General features: G+C 34.9%; 1 protein-coding gene across 2 annotated transcripts in view; it reads left to right on the top strand.

Moving 5' to 3' along the window:
* LOC126818519 (potassium voltage-gated channel protein Shab) overlaps positions 1-18756 on the top strand; it is a 187182-nt gene extending 168426 nt beyond the window's left edge. Inside the window, exon 4 of one of the 2 annotated variants that reach the window (XM_050545986.2) lies at positions 18249-18756. In XM_050545986.2, coding sequence (XP_050401943.1) covers positions 18249-18254 — 6 coding nt within the window. In that variant the 3' untranslated portion in view covers positions 18255-18756. Of the gene's footprint in view, positions 1-2711; positions 3068-18248 lie in introns of those variants that run through there. The other variant, XM_050545985.2, reaches the window with a different exon arrangement.
* The last annotated feature ends 1554 nt before the right edge of the window (positions 18757-20310 follow it).

Below are 20310 nucleotides of genomic sequence, written 5' to 3'. Positions count from 1 at the left end.
TCTAAAACAAATGGAGCCGCGTTGGCTCGGTCAGTAGGCACTGTCTCACTAACCAGGATGTCCGGGATTGGAGACAGCTCAGCGGGACTTCCCAGCTTGGTTTTCCCTTGTCAGTGGATACGGAACGCAGAGCCAAACATTGGCCTGCACATAAAAGAACCCTTGATAGTTGGAATACAATTTCTATCCGGTCAAAATGTCCCTTATAGCACACTGTATGGCGTATGCACGTCTTCATTATTCCGGTTGGTGCAGAGAAGTAGGACGTTATACCCCATTTCTTTCATTCATTTGAAAACAAATTCCGCGCACAGTAGTTTCTTATACTAAATTGACGTTCATGTATAGCTTAAAATGTTGAATACAACACAAAACCTAATATTGTTTGTTATATTCTAAGGATAGAAATTATTCTGTGTCTGGGGCTATAAAGACATCCAGGAAAGTCATAGGTATCAGTGTACATTCTAGAAAAAATGCATAAAATTTTGGAATCTATTCGATACGGTGGCTGATTTAAGAGACGCAAAAAATAGTTACAAAGTCGAGCGCTCGAGATACTAAGTCGAGCGCTTGAGATACGAAGTCGAGCGCTCGAGATAATTAAGTCGAGCGCTCGAGATAATTAAGTCGAGCGCTCGAGATACGAACACGTCTCAACCGATGTTTTAAGATTTATAACTTTGTGCATTATTTAATTATAAACTTGCAGAATAAAGATATTCATTTGTTCTTTTTTACAGCCCACCCAAAGCTGCAGTGACAGAGTGGATACACCTCCACCCCCACTTAGTTCGACCGTAAAGCTTAAAACATCGGTTGAGAGGTGTTCGATTGTATTTTCTCGAGCGCTCGACTTTGTGTCTCGAGCGATCGACTTAATTATCTCGAGCGCTGGACTATTAATATTTTTTTTGCATGTTCAAAATCAGCCACCATAATTCGACCACCTGGGAATCGTTGATTTTTACTCTTATTTCATACTGCCTTTTTTACACATTCTATTTTTACACATTTTATTTAAATTTATAGTGAAATCTATATTAGGAATTTATATTAATTAAAGATCATATCTATTTTAGTGATGTATTAGAAGCGGGCGGTAGCTATTAGTGATAATAAATATTAAATATCTCAGGTTGTGCAAATTTATTTGCTTATTTCAAAGTTGTGTTCAGTCATTTATGATTTGCTGATCCAGAGTTACATATTTCGGAAGGGATAGAATGTCATTAGAGGTTTATTTTTTTTATGGTCGGACCTCAAATAGGGAAAATTGTTAATTGAGCGATTGTACAATTGTGTGGACAAATCAACTCTTAAATAGGTTTTCCATATACGAGACAGTTAATTGTATGGTGCATCAGATCAGGCATTATTAAATAGTGTTTGCTATAAAACTGACCATGTACCCAAAGAAAATATCTGAAACGTGATTGCATGACTTTGTAGATAAACCAATTCTTATTAAACATTATATCTAGCCCATTAATCCATTAAATATTATCTATTATATATAATAAACAATCATATTTACATCAAACTTATACGTTATATCTTCTTGACACGCCAGGATATCAGTTGTATGCTCATTGATCAAGATATATAGATATAGGTATGCTTAATAATGACACGATAGTACCGAACCTAAGAGTCCAGCGCCGTGGTTTCGATTCTCAACTTGTACGTGATAAGGAGCACGGTCGCTTGTCCAACCTCTTGGGTTGCCTCCAATTCCTCCGGTTTGCTCCACTGCTAAAGACCCCTACGCACAGGCGAATTATTGAAATAAAATTGAACCATATTAATCCTGAGAGAGCGTCCCGACAGCCGTATATCTGCCTACCCTTCACCGGTGAATTCCAACCGTTCAAACCAACATGTACTAAGGTGAACCTAATTTGTTCGGGGGGGGGGGGGGGTGTCATTTAGTCAACTGGCGGGGTTTCGGTTCCCCGGTTGTACGTGACAAGGAGTGGGGTCCTCTGTTCAACTGCCGCGCAAGCGAATTATTGAAATGAAATTGAACCATGTGTTAGTCCCGAAATGACCTAGTTTGTGTCGAGTGGACGTTAACCCCCCCCCTCTCGCTATCTCTCTCTCTCTCTCTCTCTCTCTCTCTCCCGATGCTGTTTCGATGGATTATAAAAAGCACACTCTATAAGCTTAAAAAGCAAACTTATTAAGCTTGCATGCAGCCCAAGGCTGAAAATGTCATTTGGGCCATTGCATCTACAGAGGAAAGGGGCATATTCCGATGCATCACTCCTGGTTGCCTTACCGCAGCAGTTAAAATGGTATGACCCCGCCCCGCCCCCCTGTCAGTCGCGCACCCCCTTTAATTCCATCCCGCCTCCAAGGGAAAGACCTCTTATGCATACCCCTGGCATTTCATTGCTCCGAGTATACAGCCGGGTCTGTGTGCTGGGTTGTAGGGAGGGGGTGTCCATAGATTGCCATTGGCTTATGAATATAGCCCGGCTGGAGCTGACGTGCCATTAAACAACATTTCATTTCATTTCATTTCCATTGGCTTTAGCAAATAGTTTTTAAAATTAATTTTAAGGCTTCAGAATATTAAAAATTATCTACAAGGCTACGAATATGCAGAATATTAAATATTGTTTTTCGATTCAGTGTAAGAATTCTTTAAGATTTATAATATATGTATGCTTGTTAACCTCCACCAATATCAATCTCTTCTCTTCCAGAAGGCTGGGTTATTGCTTCACTTGCAAAGCTACCATTTGTTTCCATAAAGTGATGAAAACCAGAAAATAAAATAACTCGACGAATCTGATGGGAATTTATCGACCAGTGACTATTTTTAAAATGGAAACGGTTTCTTTGAGAGGAAAATTTCCTCGAATGCCCTTTGGCATTTAAAACAGAGTTAGTTAGATTTTACTCCAGGCTACCGAGATATTCATGATATTCACATACAAATCACTGGTAGAACCAAAGTATTTTATTTTCTCCTGGCATATATTATCAGTAAACGGTTTATGTTATAATTAAAACCACAATCAGTTACGTAATTAATTTGTAATAAATAAAATTTGATTCATTGTGTAATTACAGAGTAAAAAAGCATTTCTATTTTTACATTGTGTTTGGCGTGGGGTGGATTGCAAACATTATATTTCTGGCATAATGTATTGCAAGCATTATAATGCTAATTTTAATTAGACTTTAATTAGAGTGTAACGTTGTGACGTTAGACGACAATCGACAGTGGGATGGGTTTGAATTCCTTTGTTTATATGTAAGACCTTCCCTATTTCTATCATAATGGTGTGTTGGCGTGCTATATTCAGTTGAAATACATCATCTGTAACAAAGGTTAGCAAAGATGAATTTTTGTATAATTTGGCCGGTAATAGTTATTTGTATACGATTGAGATCTGGAGAGTATGAATAATAGAGTAGAGCCCTTTAACTTATCGGTAGTATGGCCAATGCTCAGATTTCTTTTCTGTAATGACTAATGATCTTTATGATGTTCATACAACACACGTCGCTTACAAAGTAGAGCCATTGCCGCTTTATTGGGACTACTCAAATCATACCGAGATGCGATTTATTTCGTAATCTGGCTAGTTCTACCCTTTTTATCAATTACTAGTATCCGCAGTGGGCTAAAAAAAATATTTGTCCAAGAACGAGCTTACAAAATGTACGAAACTTACAACGTCTTCGATTTACAAATAAGATTAAAGATGGCGACCAGTGAATCTCACGTCTGCAACAATTGCTCCTCAAAGATAAATGATAATTTAAATGGTATATGTCAGTTGTTATCTTCGATTCAATAATCAATTCGTCATCCTGAATGACCGAGTAGAAATTGAAAATTTATATGTAATAAGAAACCGCAACTGTATTAGAAAGAGAATTCGTTGTATGTTTACGAAAGGAAAGTACTTGTAATTAGTCTAGCGCTCAAAGAGTAATTATTAGCTAGGCCTAATAAAGCAATTTATTTCGATTTGAGCCTCATATCTTGCCAGGCCAGTCAGCGGGAGAATCTATGTGGGAATAATTGCTAGTGGCTTTGGAATACAATTTTCTGAACTCTCCCTAGCTCAACAGCGCGCTGATAAAAGGTTACAAGAATCAAATCGAAACGAATTACTTATTAAATCGTTAATTTGTTCTTCTAAACATCCGTGCAATATTAGTTGCGCATCTGCGAAATATGTTTTTTTAAAATTATTTTCGAATTACTTTCAAATTGTATACACATGCCGTTTCCATTAATGCTACACAGTTGCACAGGGACACACTGTATCGAAAATCGAAAAAATCGATTTCACAAAGGTTGACTAATATGTCGTCAATTAAATTACCCGTGACCAAGGTCATTTCTATTGGGAAAGAAGTGGTAGGACAGAATTTACTTGTTGGCTTTGTAAAGCAACCCAAAATCTGTAAATGAGGAAGTTCCCAATGGAATTAACATAATTATTTCTGAATGTAGTTCTATTCGTAACTCGTTTCTTTTATTTTACAAATACGGCGATTAACCGGGCCCAGGTTCCCAATAGGTCATCATCAAGCAAAGGTCATGGTCCCTCTGGACTTACAGATTGTAGGCAGACTCAATTACCAGGTTTCTTATTGGTTGTGATAATGAGACTGACGTGCGAGTGGATAATAAAGGCTACATTATAGCATCTGAATGATGGCTTGTCAATTAAGACGGATACTAAAGGCTTTGTGTGTCATTCGTTTAACTGGGGAAATGTTAAGGTTCTCTGAGATGCTTTAAATCATGAAAGATAAAGGGGGAGTAGTCTGGAAATAAATTTTGGAAAATACATTTCTATCTAAAGACATTTATTGTAAAAAATATCGATTAAAATATGTCCCCTCTTTCATGTGTTTGTTTACAAAATGTTGTCTTCTGTATAGCCTAACATTAAACATATATCGATTCATTTTGCCGACAATTAAAAAAAATGTAAACATTTTACAACAGCAGTTATACTTGTTATTGCTATATTATGTAATATATATAAATTAATTATCAAATGACAATCACATTGAAACCATTAGGAAATAACAATCAATGAATTCTACCTACAAAGAGTAGCAATAATGCTGTAAAAGCATTATGGTATAGCAATGATTCTGTAAAATCATTACGGTATATCAATGATGCTGTAAAATCATTATGATATTGAAAATTAGCCCTTTTTACACAACAGTGATAAAGTATAAAAGTCGGCGTGTCATGAACATGCCCCGTGGTCGACAGTTTCTATTTCATGACCGGTAACGGCTGAAAGTAACATGTTATGCGAGAGGGAACCCTAAAGTTAACTGATAACTGATTAGAGAGTCCAATTCTTTGGGATCTATTTAAGTTACAGGAAATCTTGGCTAGGGAAGTCTTTAGTGAGAATTCGATAGAAGCAAAATGTAATCTTTTTCTGCAGACAATCGATAATTGTAGAGAAAAGTCTAGCTTGGAAGATGAATGCGGGTATTGGAGGCGAGTGTAAAGTACTTGGATAACAGTTATTAAAGCAAACAGTACCGCGTCACTAAAAGCCAATGGCGATTACTTTTGCTAACCGTTACCGGGGTCTCTGTTTTCAGCCTCCATCACTTTATAAAATGATTGCTGTGATTTATTTTTGTCAACATCTGAGATAATATAACTACTTGGTAAATATGATTCTAGCAAAGCTCACTCGCTGTACAAATACAACGATTTTTGCTCAAATTACTGAAATAGTGGCTCTTGAAGAATTCAATAGAAGTATAACGAATTCAATGAAAAGCCACATATAAATAGGAAATTACTATTTTCATAAATAGAAAAAAGATTGATTTAACTAGGAATTACTTTGCTACTTTTAGATTACAACTGACAAAATTATCAAATGATTGTCATAAATCAGTTTGATTATATCGACACAATTTTTGCATTACTTTCTTGGTCGACGTCTTCATTTTCCTTTGAATCTCGGGAGTATTACTGTTAAAGGGAATCTTTTCTTGGTCGACATCTCCGTATTGCTTTGCATTTCAGAACTGTTACTGTTAAAGGGAATCTGTTCTTGGTCAACGTCGTCATTTTTTTTTTGTGAATTTCGGCATCGTTACTGTTAAAGGGAATCTTTTCTTGGTCGACGTCTTAATTTTCCTTTGTATCTCGAGAATAAACTGTTTTAACACCCGAGATACAAAAGAAAATGAAGAGGGAATATTTTAGGTGTTTTAAAACGTGTACTTAAATATTGTGTTACACTATGGTTGATGGTTAAAATATAATTTGCTCTTTGAAAAACACCAAAAGGAAACACTTTATCAAACACAATTTTGCTTTCGTCCTCGAGTTAATACACTTCTTTTCTGTTTTTATGGAGTTTTACAATCCCAGTACAGGCATTACCCTGGACACAATCACTGTCACAAGTATATTAAATTAAATGAAAGATTTTATCTTGATAGACAACTTGCTAGCCTCTTTTTTTTAATTGTATTGAACATTATCTAATATACTTTCATGGTCGTGTTTTCATTTCTTTTGGGACAGACAAATTCTATGCCCCGCTTAGATCTCTAGATATCAAGAGTTGCTTTGCCGTGGCAAAAACGCGTCCATTAAATAAAATGAGCTTGCAGGAGAACAGATCGGGGGACATTAGCAGTGGTTTGTCATTAACAAAATAGTTTTCAGTCATGTGAAAAAAAAAAGCTTTTTCGATAAATAATATTCAGAAGGTGAAAAGGTCAAATATTCCGTATCAGACGTTATATAATTTTTCAAATAAATGACTTTGATCACCATAGCATGAGCAATTTCTCGCTAGCAGTAGTTCATTCCCTTTTCTTCGGTCACGAAGGAAAAGATCCTATATCCTCAAAAGACGATCGCATCGATTGCTGCTATGAAAAAGTAATGAAGTAAATGAAGACGTATCATAAGTTATCGAGTAATGGGCTTGTACCATATCTGATGGTTCTTTATCGAGAGAAAGGGGGTAATTACATCGAGTTATCTTCCTTCGAAAGTTCAGTGAAGCTTTACTTATTATTCATAGATTGCTAAATAGACATGTTCTCTTAACCTTTTTCTATCGAACTCAGATTTAATTGCTGCTTGATTCATCTACTGTCTGTCCGTGTTTAACAGAGTACGTATAATTTTGCGAACTCGGTAATTTACTGAAACTAGACTATCCTGTAAAGTTTGTTAAGGCACCGAAATTCTCAAAAAGCAGAACAATAGTTATGATAAACTACTGATGGCAGTAATTGGACGTGTCTTGATCTTCAGTAACTAAAATCTAATGGAGACGCAACCTAGATTTAAATTAAGAAGCACTAAACTGGGTTTGGCTGTAGGATATTTAAGACGTGGATCATTAAGAACAAGAATAAACTGATAGATTGAACTATTTTAATATGCAAAAGAAGTTAGCGTCACCTGTGCCTACGACCCTAACCATAATTTCTCGTGATAACGTTACACGGGCTATAGTTCAAGTTGAAAGACGATGGCAATGGGAAGCAAGAGTTATATTGCTCCAAATTACACCTTTTGCCGTACGTTTGCTTCCAAAAATTAGTGATAACGCCGAGAAAAGCTTGTAAATTGTTCTTGAAATATCCGATGGGTCAGACAATTTTTTTTTTGAAAGACAATTGATAAAATACATTGTTTACCATAGATTATTTTTCTTTTTTTGTGGGTTAAGATAAAAGACAGAACGGATCTATAGCATTCATGAGATGGACAGCATAGAACTGGTAAAGCTATCGGCTTTAATGTGACCAAACACAGCGGTTAGAATCAGATTAGCTATTTTCTTTGTGTCGTCGTTCTAGTTGTTTTGTAGGCAATGACCTCTAAATAATTCTTATGTTGACTTATTAGAACAGTAAAAGCGTTAATTTTAGGTGCAAAATGTCGAAAAAGACGTCAGAGGTTACTAATATCAAACGCTAATAGTGGATCGTCATTGATTTTGGACGACATTTTACGTCTTCTCTTGACACTAGGGCTACTAGACATGTCTTCCTGGCTTCTCTCAGACACATTTGATGGGTAATGGGATTGCAAGTTTAACAGTCAATATGTATTACGACTTAGTGAATCCATGTAGATCGATACCCACATTTTTTTCTTCTTCTTTTTCTATCTTGTGTAGCTTTAACTACCAGACGTGATCACGATCGGAGAGATGCAATTTAAATTTGAACCCAACAAGTTGGATAAGGTGTATTTATAGGTTTATTTTGGTATAATTATGGTGAACCTGTATCCCTGAGTCAACTCCAGTCTGGAACCTTCAAGGTTACAGCTATATATTGGCTCTTGAAGAACTGCCGACCCTTAGTAATAAGACCCGATCCATTAACTTTTATTGTCGTGTTCGTCTAATGCTCATATGTGGAATGTAGCATGTAAAGACATCATCGATATTAGAAAATGTCACGAACACTGACAACTGCCGTGCAGCAAATCGAATTACTCGAGAACCAAGTAGATAAAAAGCTAAAATACGCTTAAACGATTTAAAAATTGGGATTATATTATTCTCGTTAAGGGGCTATTTAAGTGTGATTTCATCTCTAATAAACCATCAAAAAGATTAAGATACATTTAAACGAACTTTGTTGAATATTTGTACTTGCTAAGGCATTAAAAATTTCTTGCTTCAGTGTAAATCCAAACAAAGTGATTTTATAATATATATTACCACTTCTAGATAATTTTTTTAATGAGCATGTTGATCTGGAAATCGCTTACTAGAATTCCTTGGTTCAGGAGACTATATGTAAACCTAGTTATTTCATTTATGACCGGCTTACAATCACCATTCCAACATTTAATGTAAAAGCTTCGTTACCGTTTGCAAATAGAAGTTACTCTGACTTCATGACTTTAAAGGAGTTTTACAACACGTAGTGACGCGAAAACCGACTGTTATTTATCATGGTTATATTACATGTATTTGGTTTTGGATTAAATACGATTTGGTCACTTTTACAGTGAAGATTCAGAACGTATGGAATAAAAATCACACACGATTCAGTTATTGTTCAAAATAATGGTATTACACAGTTAAAAATAGAAATTTAATTTAACACTCGTAGACTGGCACTTATTTGTATATTACACGAAGCTATTTTGGAACATTCACGATTCCAGAAGTCTAAAATACGTTTTAAAAAAAAGAGTTATCCTTGAAAAGAACTTGTCTTTTTGCTATAATACTATAATAGTTACAAAATAGATAATTCAAAATTAATATAATGAAAATTTTATCCAAATTACTTTATTCTGAGCGATATTATCCCTGTCTGAAGTTTTGGCATAGATTGTTTTTTATCGTAGCAAAATAACTTGTTAATCGAGACTCAGCCTCGCTTCTCCAATTTATACGCCCACATGGAAATGTAGTCGTATATTGCCGTCGCTCCCGTCCGTCCGTCCGTCGGTCGGTCCGTCCGTCCATCGTCCACAATTTCTTGTGAACACTCTACAGACTATATTTATCATCTGATTGTTTTGGAATTGATATATGTTGTTTGCATTAGTGAGATGAAGAAACCTATTTAATTTCAATAACTTCCGTTAATTTCTTCTGGACTTTTGGCCCTTGTTTCACTTTGTTGCACTTTGTGGACGCTCTAACGACAAAAGATATCAACCGATCTGTATAAAATTTATATGCATCATTTAAAATAGCAAAACAAAGCAATTTACGTTAATTACATCTAGAGTTATGGCCCTTGTTTCACTTTGTTGAATCTTGTGAACGCTCTAATGACAAAAGTTATCATCCGATCTGTTTAAAATTTATATGCATCATTTAAATTAGTGAAACGAAGAAGGCTATTGAATCTCAGCAATTTTCGTTAATTATGCTGAGTTATGGCCCTTGTTTCACTTTGTTGTACCTTGTAAATGCTCTGACGACAAACGTTATTTTCCGATCTGTATGAAATTCATATGTATCGTTTAAATTAGTAAAACGAACAAGCCTATTGAGTTTCAGCAAATTTCCGTTAATTACATTTAGAGTTATGGCCCTTGTTTCACTTTGTTGAATCGTGTAAACGCTCGAACGACAAAAGTTATCACCCAATCTGTATGGAATTCATATGCATCATTTAAATTAGTGAAATGAAAAAGCCTATTGAATGTCAGCAATTTCCGTCAATTTCTTCTAGAGTTATGGCCCTTGTTTTAGTTTTTAGAACCTTGTGAACCCTCAAACGACGAAAATTATAATGTCATCTATATGAAATTGTCTATTAAATGCCCCTAATTACCTACAAAAGAATAAATATGCGACAACCCTTGTCGACCGGCCGGACGATTTAGCTGCTGTGGGCGTATGTTTTTTCGCCTGGCAACCTATCTTTAAATTAATCATTAAATGACGATCTATTTTAATCCGTTTACATCTGCACCATCCGATGTTCTAGAAAGTTGATTATAGGCTTGGCATGTGAATAAATGTCTTAATAGTAATTTATATAACATTTGAAGCCAAAATAAATACCTGTAATAGGCAGATTCAGCTCTCACATAATGCATCTTTAACAGCAAATCTAGTGGGGGGGTTTTAATACGAAGTAAGATTTGCACTATTTTGGGAAATCTACTCAGTTAAATTACATATTGTTAGTGTAAATGCAATTGAATTATATTTATTTATTTGTGCATGTAAAAAAGGGTTGCGTGATAAATAAAATCTTCTACTCGTCTTTTTGGATATCAAAAAATACCAAAACTCGTCGATAAAGTAAAAAAAATACCTCGACACAGCCTAATTGTTCTTTACATTATCGACTTGGGTTGATATTTTTTTTATATCAAAAAAGACTCGCACTGTTAAAAGTAATAAGGTAGTTTACACCAATTCGGGTGGAAACTAGTTGACACCTACATAGGGGTAACTCCTATCCTTTAGTGGTGTAAACTGATAACACCCAACTAGTGTAGAACATTACACCAATTCAGGTGGAAACTAGTTGCCACTTCCAGTAGGGTAACCACATTCGGATGAGTGTTGCACTCGGACAGTGTAATGTTACACTTAAATGGTTTACAACCGGGTGTGGATTAAGCATTAGTCCTCAAGAATATTTTGAAAATTACATTTCCATTTTAATTATTACACCAACGCGGGTGTAATTTGCTTTGTTGGATATTTATCTCAAGCCAACGACTTCTAAGTTTAGAAAACATAGGCCTCTATGATAATTAGCCCGACCCAGATTACATTTAGACCGTCGGCTACTTCGCTTCATTTTACAACGACAATAAATTGACAAATATCCATCAGACTAATTCAAATTCAACTGCTGTTGGGCAATTAGACAATCTGTATCAATTTACAATGAATATAAATCATGAGGAAAAATCGATACCCATATCCGTACAACGTAGCTGAATAATGTGGTATATTCATTTATAAACTTCATAATTATGAATTAAGAATAATTAATTAAGATATAGTACATAGTAATATTTTGGAGCATTTACACATCTTTAACGTCCACTTGACACAAACTAGGTCAGACTTTATGATACAGCGCGCACGCGCTAACCTTTCGGCCATCCAACCCCCATAATACTTAAACGCAAAAAAACGCTTGTAGAGGTGTAGGTGGGGCCGAATTTTTAGCACGTGTGCGTTGTATCATAAGGCCTGTCATTGAGTCAATTGGCGTGGTTTCGAATCCCCGATTGTACGTGACAAGGAGTATGGTCGTCTGTCTAACCTCGTGGGTTTTCTCCGGGTCCTCCGGTTTCCTCCCACTGCTAAAGATCCCTACGCGCAAGCGAATTATGGAAATAAAATTAAACCATATGTTAGTCCCGAAATGATCTAGTTTGTGTCCAGTGGACGTTAAACCACATTTTTCTCTCTCTCTCTGTAGAGGTGTAGCTCATCACAAACAGCCTTTAGCGGCTACAATTACACCTATCCTGGTATTCAGTACCCATGAATATCGATTACACTTTTGCAACCCAATAAACGCTGTAAAATTAACGCTGTTCTAGGATTTATTCCCTAATAATAGTTATACCCTTTGGTGTAAATACAGTATAACACTGGTAGTGGTGTAGATTATCCAAAACACCCCACAATTACACCTATTCAGGTGTTCTGTTGTCATGAATATCGGTTACACTTGTTACGTGTAGTTCTTTTAGTTGGTTACCCTTGGAAAGGTATTAGATTTTAAAAACGCGAGCTGTGGTGTAAAATATACACTTAATTAACACTGTTTATAGTTTTTAATTACACACATTTTTAACAGTGGTGACGTTTTTATCTAAAAACCATTACACCCATTCGGGTACTCATTGTCTGGGTAATACTGTTGATTGCTAATGGAAGAACCCAGAGTCCGGTTTCACAAATTCTATCAAATCGCAATGTTGTTCTCCGGCATTGAACAAGGTGGGACTTTTTGAGACGTCCACCACCCCATTATACACCCAACAAGATAGAAAATATTTGGAAGCTTTGACTTGCGATATCTAATCACCATGTAATCGAAACACAAGAATTAAAATGTACGCAGGGACCCGTTAAATTTGTAGTGACAAAATACTTTAATTTGATAGAAATATGGTTTGTGACAAAATAAACAATTCAACCAAATCTGATAACACTCGACTGACCTAATTTCAAAATGTATATAAGGTTGCAATCCCACGAGTTTATGTCTAAATTCTGAATATTGTAATGGCTAAGTGAAAATCCAGGTCAATCTGGGAAAAAACTTGAGTCAAGAACCCTCCTTTATGAATTATCCTCGCGACCCAGGTGTTGCCAATTTACCTTCACATTAAAATTAAAAGAATGTGTCCGTAATCTAATAAAATTACATTTAGATGCATTATACCATTACAGAAACCTTATGTTTCAACTACAGGCGGTTATTGTCTGTACTGTAAATGCTGCTAATTCATACATACTCGTTGAAGTGGTAATGCATAATAAATGTAATGATAATAGCATTACAGAATGCAAATGTGCTCATTAAAGTAACATGTTTCAAACTGCCGATTAAAATATAGTTATGGCTGACAATATATGTATATATAGAATATGTATTAGATGGAAATGATCAATATACCACGGCTGATTAAAAAAATGGAATTTACAATAATTCTAAAGTTTTTTTTAAAAAAATAATTACATCTAATATGATACAGTTAAGGAATGGGATTAGTAGACTACCCGTTCATACTTTACATCGATTCCGAATCACATCGCCAGTAAATCTTCTGAAATAACTTCATCGAACATGATGTGGATAGGGAGTGAGATTAGTAGTAGACTATCTCTTCACAGCTGATGATATTATTGTAAGCAGGGCGGGGTGTATGTGTAGGCATTCTCCCTATGTCATCCAAATTAGAACACATTAAATATCAAAGTGTAATGCAATCATCACTATACGGACACGTGCATTTATTTATTTACTTCTCGTGTTCTAAGGTATAGTGTATTTTCTCAATACCGCGCATCGCCACCTGCTTTTTATTTAGTCAGGGGTCTGTAGAACGCTCACCTTTCCATTGTAGATTCCTGGAGGTCTTGGTGTTCTTTTTGTAGCGTATGAAAGTACGTTATGTTTATGTATTATGAATGTAGTTACTATATATTAAATACGGTTTGGGGAATTGATATGATGCTACCCTTTAGTCCAGATAAGATAGCTATTATTATTATCCGACCATAAAATTATTTTTTACAAATAATGATATTGATAACCAGGAAAGAATATAATATATATTTCAGATGGACTTACTTCATTTTTAAGATGCATTGTGTAAGACTTCATTTTAAAGATGTAGATTTATTACGTTAGAGCTAAATCTACGTATTGCAGGTTTTATTTTCTAGCTTCAAATGTTATATAAGTTGTTATTTAAAGATGTATTCACTTGACAAACCCATAATCAACTCACTATAGACTATTGGATGACTGAGATATTGAATGGATCGGACAGTGTTTGCCATATCTTCATTAAACGTTTATTATCGTAGCACACTTCGCTTAGAATACTGTAATTTGACTGAAATGTTCAATATATTCATGTTGTATTATCTATTTTTAAACTATTGTAGCAAGAACGGTCAACTCCTTATCTAAATCTTACATAATGCATCTTTCAGATTATTTATAATGTGGCAAACGCTGGTAAATCTTAACATATAAACAATGATAGAGTTGAACTTAGGTATAACTTAATAGGAGGTTTCCACGAACCTTACACCATTTTAATACTCCAATTCTCGTTGTTTGTGATCTCTGTAACTTCTATGCCATGCATAATACATGATACGTTGAAGACATGACTTAGCGGAATTTAAATCATCATTTTTATACGTCCACAATTCCTTATGAACACTCTACAGACTATATTTATCATCAGATCTGTATCAAATTTATATGCATTGTTTAAATTGGTAAAATGAAGAAGCCAATTGAATTTCAGAAATTTCTGTTTATTACGTTTAGAGTTATGACCCTTGTTTCACTTTGTTGAACCTTGTGACCCTTCTAACCACAAAAGTTATCTGATTTGTATGAAAGTTATGCATCATTAATATCAGTGAAACGAAGAAGCCTAACGAATTTCAACAATTTCTGTTTATTACTTTCAGGGTTAAGGCCCTTGTTTCAGTTTGTAGAACCTTGTGAACCCTCTGTATGAAATTGTCTTGTAAATACCCCCAATTATCTACAAAAGAATACATATGCGACAACCCTTGTCGACCGCGCGTATGTTTCGTTGCCCGCAAACCCATCTTTTATCTTCGAAAGAACTGTTGTCTTGAGTACACATAGATCGTATCAGGGAATCACGTGATTCACCACACCAATAGATTGCTGTAGATTAATGAATGGATGAATTTAATTTGTTGATGGAATTTAAATGGAGAACTCTTTTTAAAGCTATTAATTTTCTGTAACACGTTATGATAATTGGTATTAGATCGAAACCCAACCAAATGAATCTCCAAAACCATTAAAATGTTTGACATATTTGTTAACAATGGTCGTGAATAAATCAACAAAATGATCGATATTATGACGAGACACAGAATTGCTAAATAACGGCCATTGTAGCCTAATATAGGTGTGTGGGTGGGGAATTCGTTGGACTTATTTAAAGTCTGAACTACATGGAGATGTGTTACTGCATATTTAACAACCCTTGTTTTTCATTTAACCCTTTGCATGACTACTCTTGTTACGAGGACTATGTTACAAAAAGCAAGTTAGTCATTATGATATAAATTAAACGAATCAATATTCACTCGATCTTAGCTCAACGTCTTTTACTTGCTTTTATTATGACCCAATAAACCTTGTTCTTTTCTGTTAAACAATCAGGGTCGGGTTAAAAGGGGGTGGGGTCTGACCTTCTGCAACCAGTGGCCCCAATATTAAAGCGGCCTCCAAATTAGTTTTACTTATTATGTTGTATATGTTTGTGCCAATAGATAAATCTGTGTATCTACTTACATAAACATGGCATTTGCGTGAATGTGACTGACAATGACCAGAATATACCCCCTTTTCACTGTTGATCCATAGACCTCGGTGATATTTTTAGCCAGGGGCCCCATGCGAGCTTAATCCCGTGATGTAATCAATCGTAGATTTTTGTGTTTTTTGCAGTGGGATTGAAGTTATCTCACAAGTACTTTAGACTGAAAATGATATTTTAAAAGTCTGGAACCCCGGTGGTTTTTAAAAAAAGCGTTCCTGAAGAAGAGACGTATGTGAATAACTTAACATTAAGCTTCTTGACAATATTATACTAATAATTGAATAGATGATGTATCCAATGTATACACTTATATCTAACATCGATAATCGCTTTTACCTCTTATCATTACCATCAGCAAATATGGTGCACAATTCAAATCGATGATGGATTGATTCATTTCATCAAGTTCCATTGCAAAGAGTGGTAGGCTTACTATACGAAATTTATCTGTAGCTCTTTGACGAAATAGAGTTTCAAGCGGTTATTCTTGATACAGGTATATACATTTTGAGCTATTTAAAGGATTGTGGCTGAGTGTTAGTATATTTTGTGCAAATAGGTACTAGATTGCATTGGTCTTCACGGTGTATTTTACACCAAAGAACGAAAGATAAAAACAATTAAAAAATAAATTGAAGTCTCTCCCCGCAGTGCGGATACAGTTACCGATAATGCATATGAAAATCGCATTGACACTGTGTGTTTTTATTCCGCTTTGGGAGGGTCGCGTCATTGCTTCCCCTTTACTTAGCCCCTAAAACTAGCTATAAGTGTTCTACCAATTTATGGTTGACCGACATTATTTAGTATAATTTTGGGGTCTTTTTTCTGTCCAGTTAAATAATTCAATGTCCACAAGATTTCACTAACCTAGTTTTAAATGTCAAGTAACTGAAAATTATCCCATATTAATTCTAATAACCATTCAAAATCACTATGGCAATCTGTAATCGGTGAAAAAACTAGGGATTGCTCGACTTATCTTGCTGAAAAGAATGTAGAAGTAATTGTGTTTGAAAACCCAGTGAGATGACTTGAAGCGTTATCAAAATCTGCTTAAAAGACGATAATGCAGATATTCAGATATTTACTTTAATTATTTGTCACGGTGTTCTAAAAATCGGAGCAAGTTAATAACAAAGCAATTTATTCTGACCCTATTGCATCTTTTTGGTACAGACTTACGTGGGTTGGCTCGGAACCACCCCCTTTTGAGTTAAATATAAGCGATCACAAATTGGACATATTTACAGGTTAGGCATACAAAATATACAATTTCTTAGTATGTCCAGTACTAAGTAAAATAGGGATAAATAAAATCTGGGCTGGTGGGGGCGGGGGCAACTACAGGCAGAACTGAAGCGGTTTCTCTCATGTCTCGTGCACTAGTAACCAATTACATTACCAAACGGTTTGGCCCACTAAGTAAAACCGCGTAACGGGTAGGATAAAATTCATTGTTTGGGACTATTAAGACCTATAATGAAATTGATGGAGGGGTGGTATATCGTGTCACAGTTTCACAGTGACATATCCGAGTTTTCGGATAACATCTTTGCGACAAGAAACGCGTGTCACGCGGTAGTTTGGGTTATTGATTAGAACTGGTGGCGGGGTCTGGCGAAAGAAGGCAGGATATAATGATGGAAATTAGGAAAGGCAGATACATTATAGAGGCGTCAATACACATCAATATTATAACGCGTTTTCTCACCCTTTCTAATGAGAATTGAACGACCAAGATTCTGGCAAATAAGGGATCAACTCCGCCAAAACTACACAAAATCCGAGTGCTACGTGATTACACAAAAACCTTTCAAATACACCATGATGAGGATGGAGATGAAATATAATTATGCGTGACGTCGAGCAAACACTTAAAGGGTCAATGTATATTTATAGTACATTATGTATTTTGCGTTAAAGGGATATAATATTATACTTTAGAATAAGAACACGCCATCATGATATGATTTATTTCTGTTTCATTTATTATCTTTCTTTGATATTGTGTGTTCACCTTAAACACATTATCAATAGAAATACGCATATTTTGTGTATTGTTTGTCTGATTTGATATGATTTCCAAACTTAAACAATTAATCAGAATTAGCTTGGTCCTGATTAACAAGTCCCGTGATTGAATTTGATTGAGTATACACACATATTTACAAGAAACTTTGACAGACAACAAAATACATTTGCTTATGCCTCAGCCACGGTGATTTCACATTTAATACAAGCTGACTGGAAGACCATCTGCTCTCATTTTGAAGATATATTTTCAGACATAAATTAAAAGAGGGATGGTGGGGGGTGGGGGCATATAGAACGCGCTATTCGGCTCTGCAATAAGCGCGGGAGTAAAAATTACTAGCATTAAAGGGAGATAAATCTAACTAGAAAAAAATAATAACCGCTTCAAACATTTCTACTCCGACTAGTATCTCTCCTCACTCCCCATTGACATTTCTTTGCCTTTGATCGGAAGATATCATGTTGTTTTATTTTATTTTATATGATACAATTTATTTTAACGATCAGCTTCACGTTGTCAAAACATGTCCACAAACATTTTATCTGGATGAACATTATTGTGTTAATAATGAATTGACAACCGGGATTTGGTTGCTGAAATGCTAAATTATGTTCAAAATTTAAATATTTACTCATGTAATCATAACTTTATTTTCAGGTATGAAATTTTCATTATCAACCGGTACATTCGCTGAATTGCGTTCAGGGTGTGTTTGTTTGGCACACATGTCTCTTTGATCGTCTTGTCGATACTGGAAAAAAATGTTGATAAATTATTGTTTTCATTCTCCAACCGTGAAATAATTCGTTTTCTATAAATTATATATATATATATAGTCTAAAAGTTTGTTGATCTATTATTATTACTAGACGTTGTGATAACTTGAGTTTCTAGTTTGCAGCATCGAATTATATCACCAAAATAAATTACTAGGAAGCCAATATCGACCCATGACGCACACCCTATTAAAAACAACCATTAATACATCATAAGTATCACTATTTTAACTTTTAAAAATCTAACGAATTCATTTTGTTTCGATACAAGGTGCCCCAACCCCTCGGCTTCCTATTAATTTGATTCAGCATTTTAATACGTGTCTAGAATACTTACTTAGAAAAATTTGCAATTTTAAAGCTTCACTTTAGAAATAATCAAGCTTGACTCTTAGACATTTTTACAAAGAAAATATATTTTCTCTCGTTTATTTGCCAATCTGATTTTATTGTCATTATTACAGTTTAATAAGAAGAAAGTGCATTATCTTCCACAAATTACTAAACTTTTCGAATGAAGAAGTTTAATATGTCTGTCTTGAAGCTTACAGCTTAACTGCAGACATTATTAACAAAAATATTTTCATAGCATATAGCCCAGTTCTATAGTTTATTTTCTTCATTTGCTAGCTTATGTTGATCAAACACACGGAGTTCTTTGGACGTCTATTTTATAAAAGAATTTGATTTACTGTAAACAAAACAAAAAAGAAAAACAACAAACAACCTTACTTGAGAATATTTTTCAAAATTACGAAATTGTCGAAAAGTAGAAAATTCGGTCATTTTTAGAACATCTGGTGTATGATCTTGTACTTATGTGTATTTAGTTTTTGGCACGTTAAAAATGCAAAGCTTTTTTTCTTATTTTTGCAGCACGTTACAACATAGTAGGCCTTCAATTATTATCTTGCACGTAGTGTTGTGTCAATGTTGTAACTTTTATGTGTTCTTCCCGTAAACATGTGACGAAATTGTCTTTAAAAATAATCTAGAACAAAATACTATAAAATCACTCCTGGTACATTTCAAAATAGCGTGTAAATTATATTTAAGTAAATTATATTATATGGACTCCAGAAAATGTTGAGCTGTTTGGTGGATGTCGGTCACACATTTTTCAAGCCTGGGTTTCTTCCTATCTGGGAGTAGGGGTGGATGATTTCCTTGTTCTGTGCCCTCAAATGAAATTTGATATATGTGACAGGGTTGTACCCCTTCCTCAACACTGACTAGAAGTAAACATGATTCAAACTATTTCGACCTAGTAGTCAAAGGAAACGGAAGTAATTCTTTCTAGTTGAATTAAATTTGACACAGGCAACACTAAATTTAAGTGCTGGTTCGTAAATTGTCATTATCTGGAAAAGCTAAATGACTAAAAACTTATATTAAGTCCCCAATTACGCCACCACAACATTCGAAAATAGAGACAACAGAAATATCTCACAGAGAGGAAATTCGGGCTTAAAATGTCGACCCCACTACAAAACCTATCTGATCAAATTGTTTCAATGATCAAGGCAGTTCAAATGTTTAGGACAGTTTTTTATGGAACTGTATTTGAAATTTGTTTCTTGACCACTGTGTCGCTTGCTTCTTGTGAAGATATATTAAAGCAATGAAATGTTAACGCGTACTATAACCAGATAAATTAATAGGTTTAACTATTTCCAATGATTTAAAGTTTTGAGTTGTGAAAAGTAAAATTTGAAAAAGCTAAATTTTCCTACTCACTAATGTCATTTCGTGTTTGTGAAATTTTGCATGTTGATACCATTCCTATATTATATGCAGTTTGGCTTCATGTTAAGATCTAATCTTTGGTCAGCACTTTTTCTTTCAGCTATTTCTTTCTACGACTGGCTATGCTCGGCATCGGTTGGGTAACAACTATACTCCACCCCTATTTACAACACACAGTACTGGCGCTTTCCTTTTGT

The sequence above is a fragment of the Patella vulgata genome, chromosome 4 (genome assembly GCF_932274485.2).
Source record: "Patella vulgata chromosome 4, xgPatVulg1.2, whole genome shotgun sequence".
Lineage (NCBI taxonomy): Eukaryota > Metazoa > Mollusca > Gastropoda > Patellidae > Patella > Patella vulgata.
The sequence above is the reverse complement of the archived record's forward strand: the minus strand, read 5'-3'. Positions and strand labels throughout refer to the sequence as shown.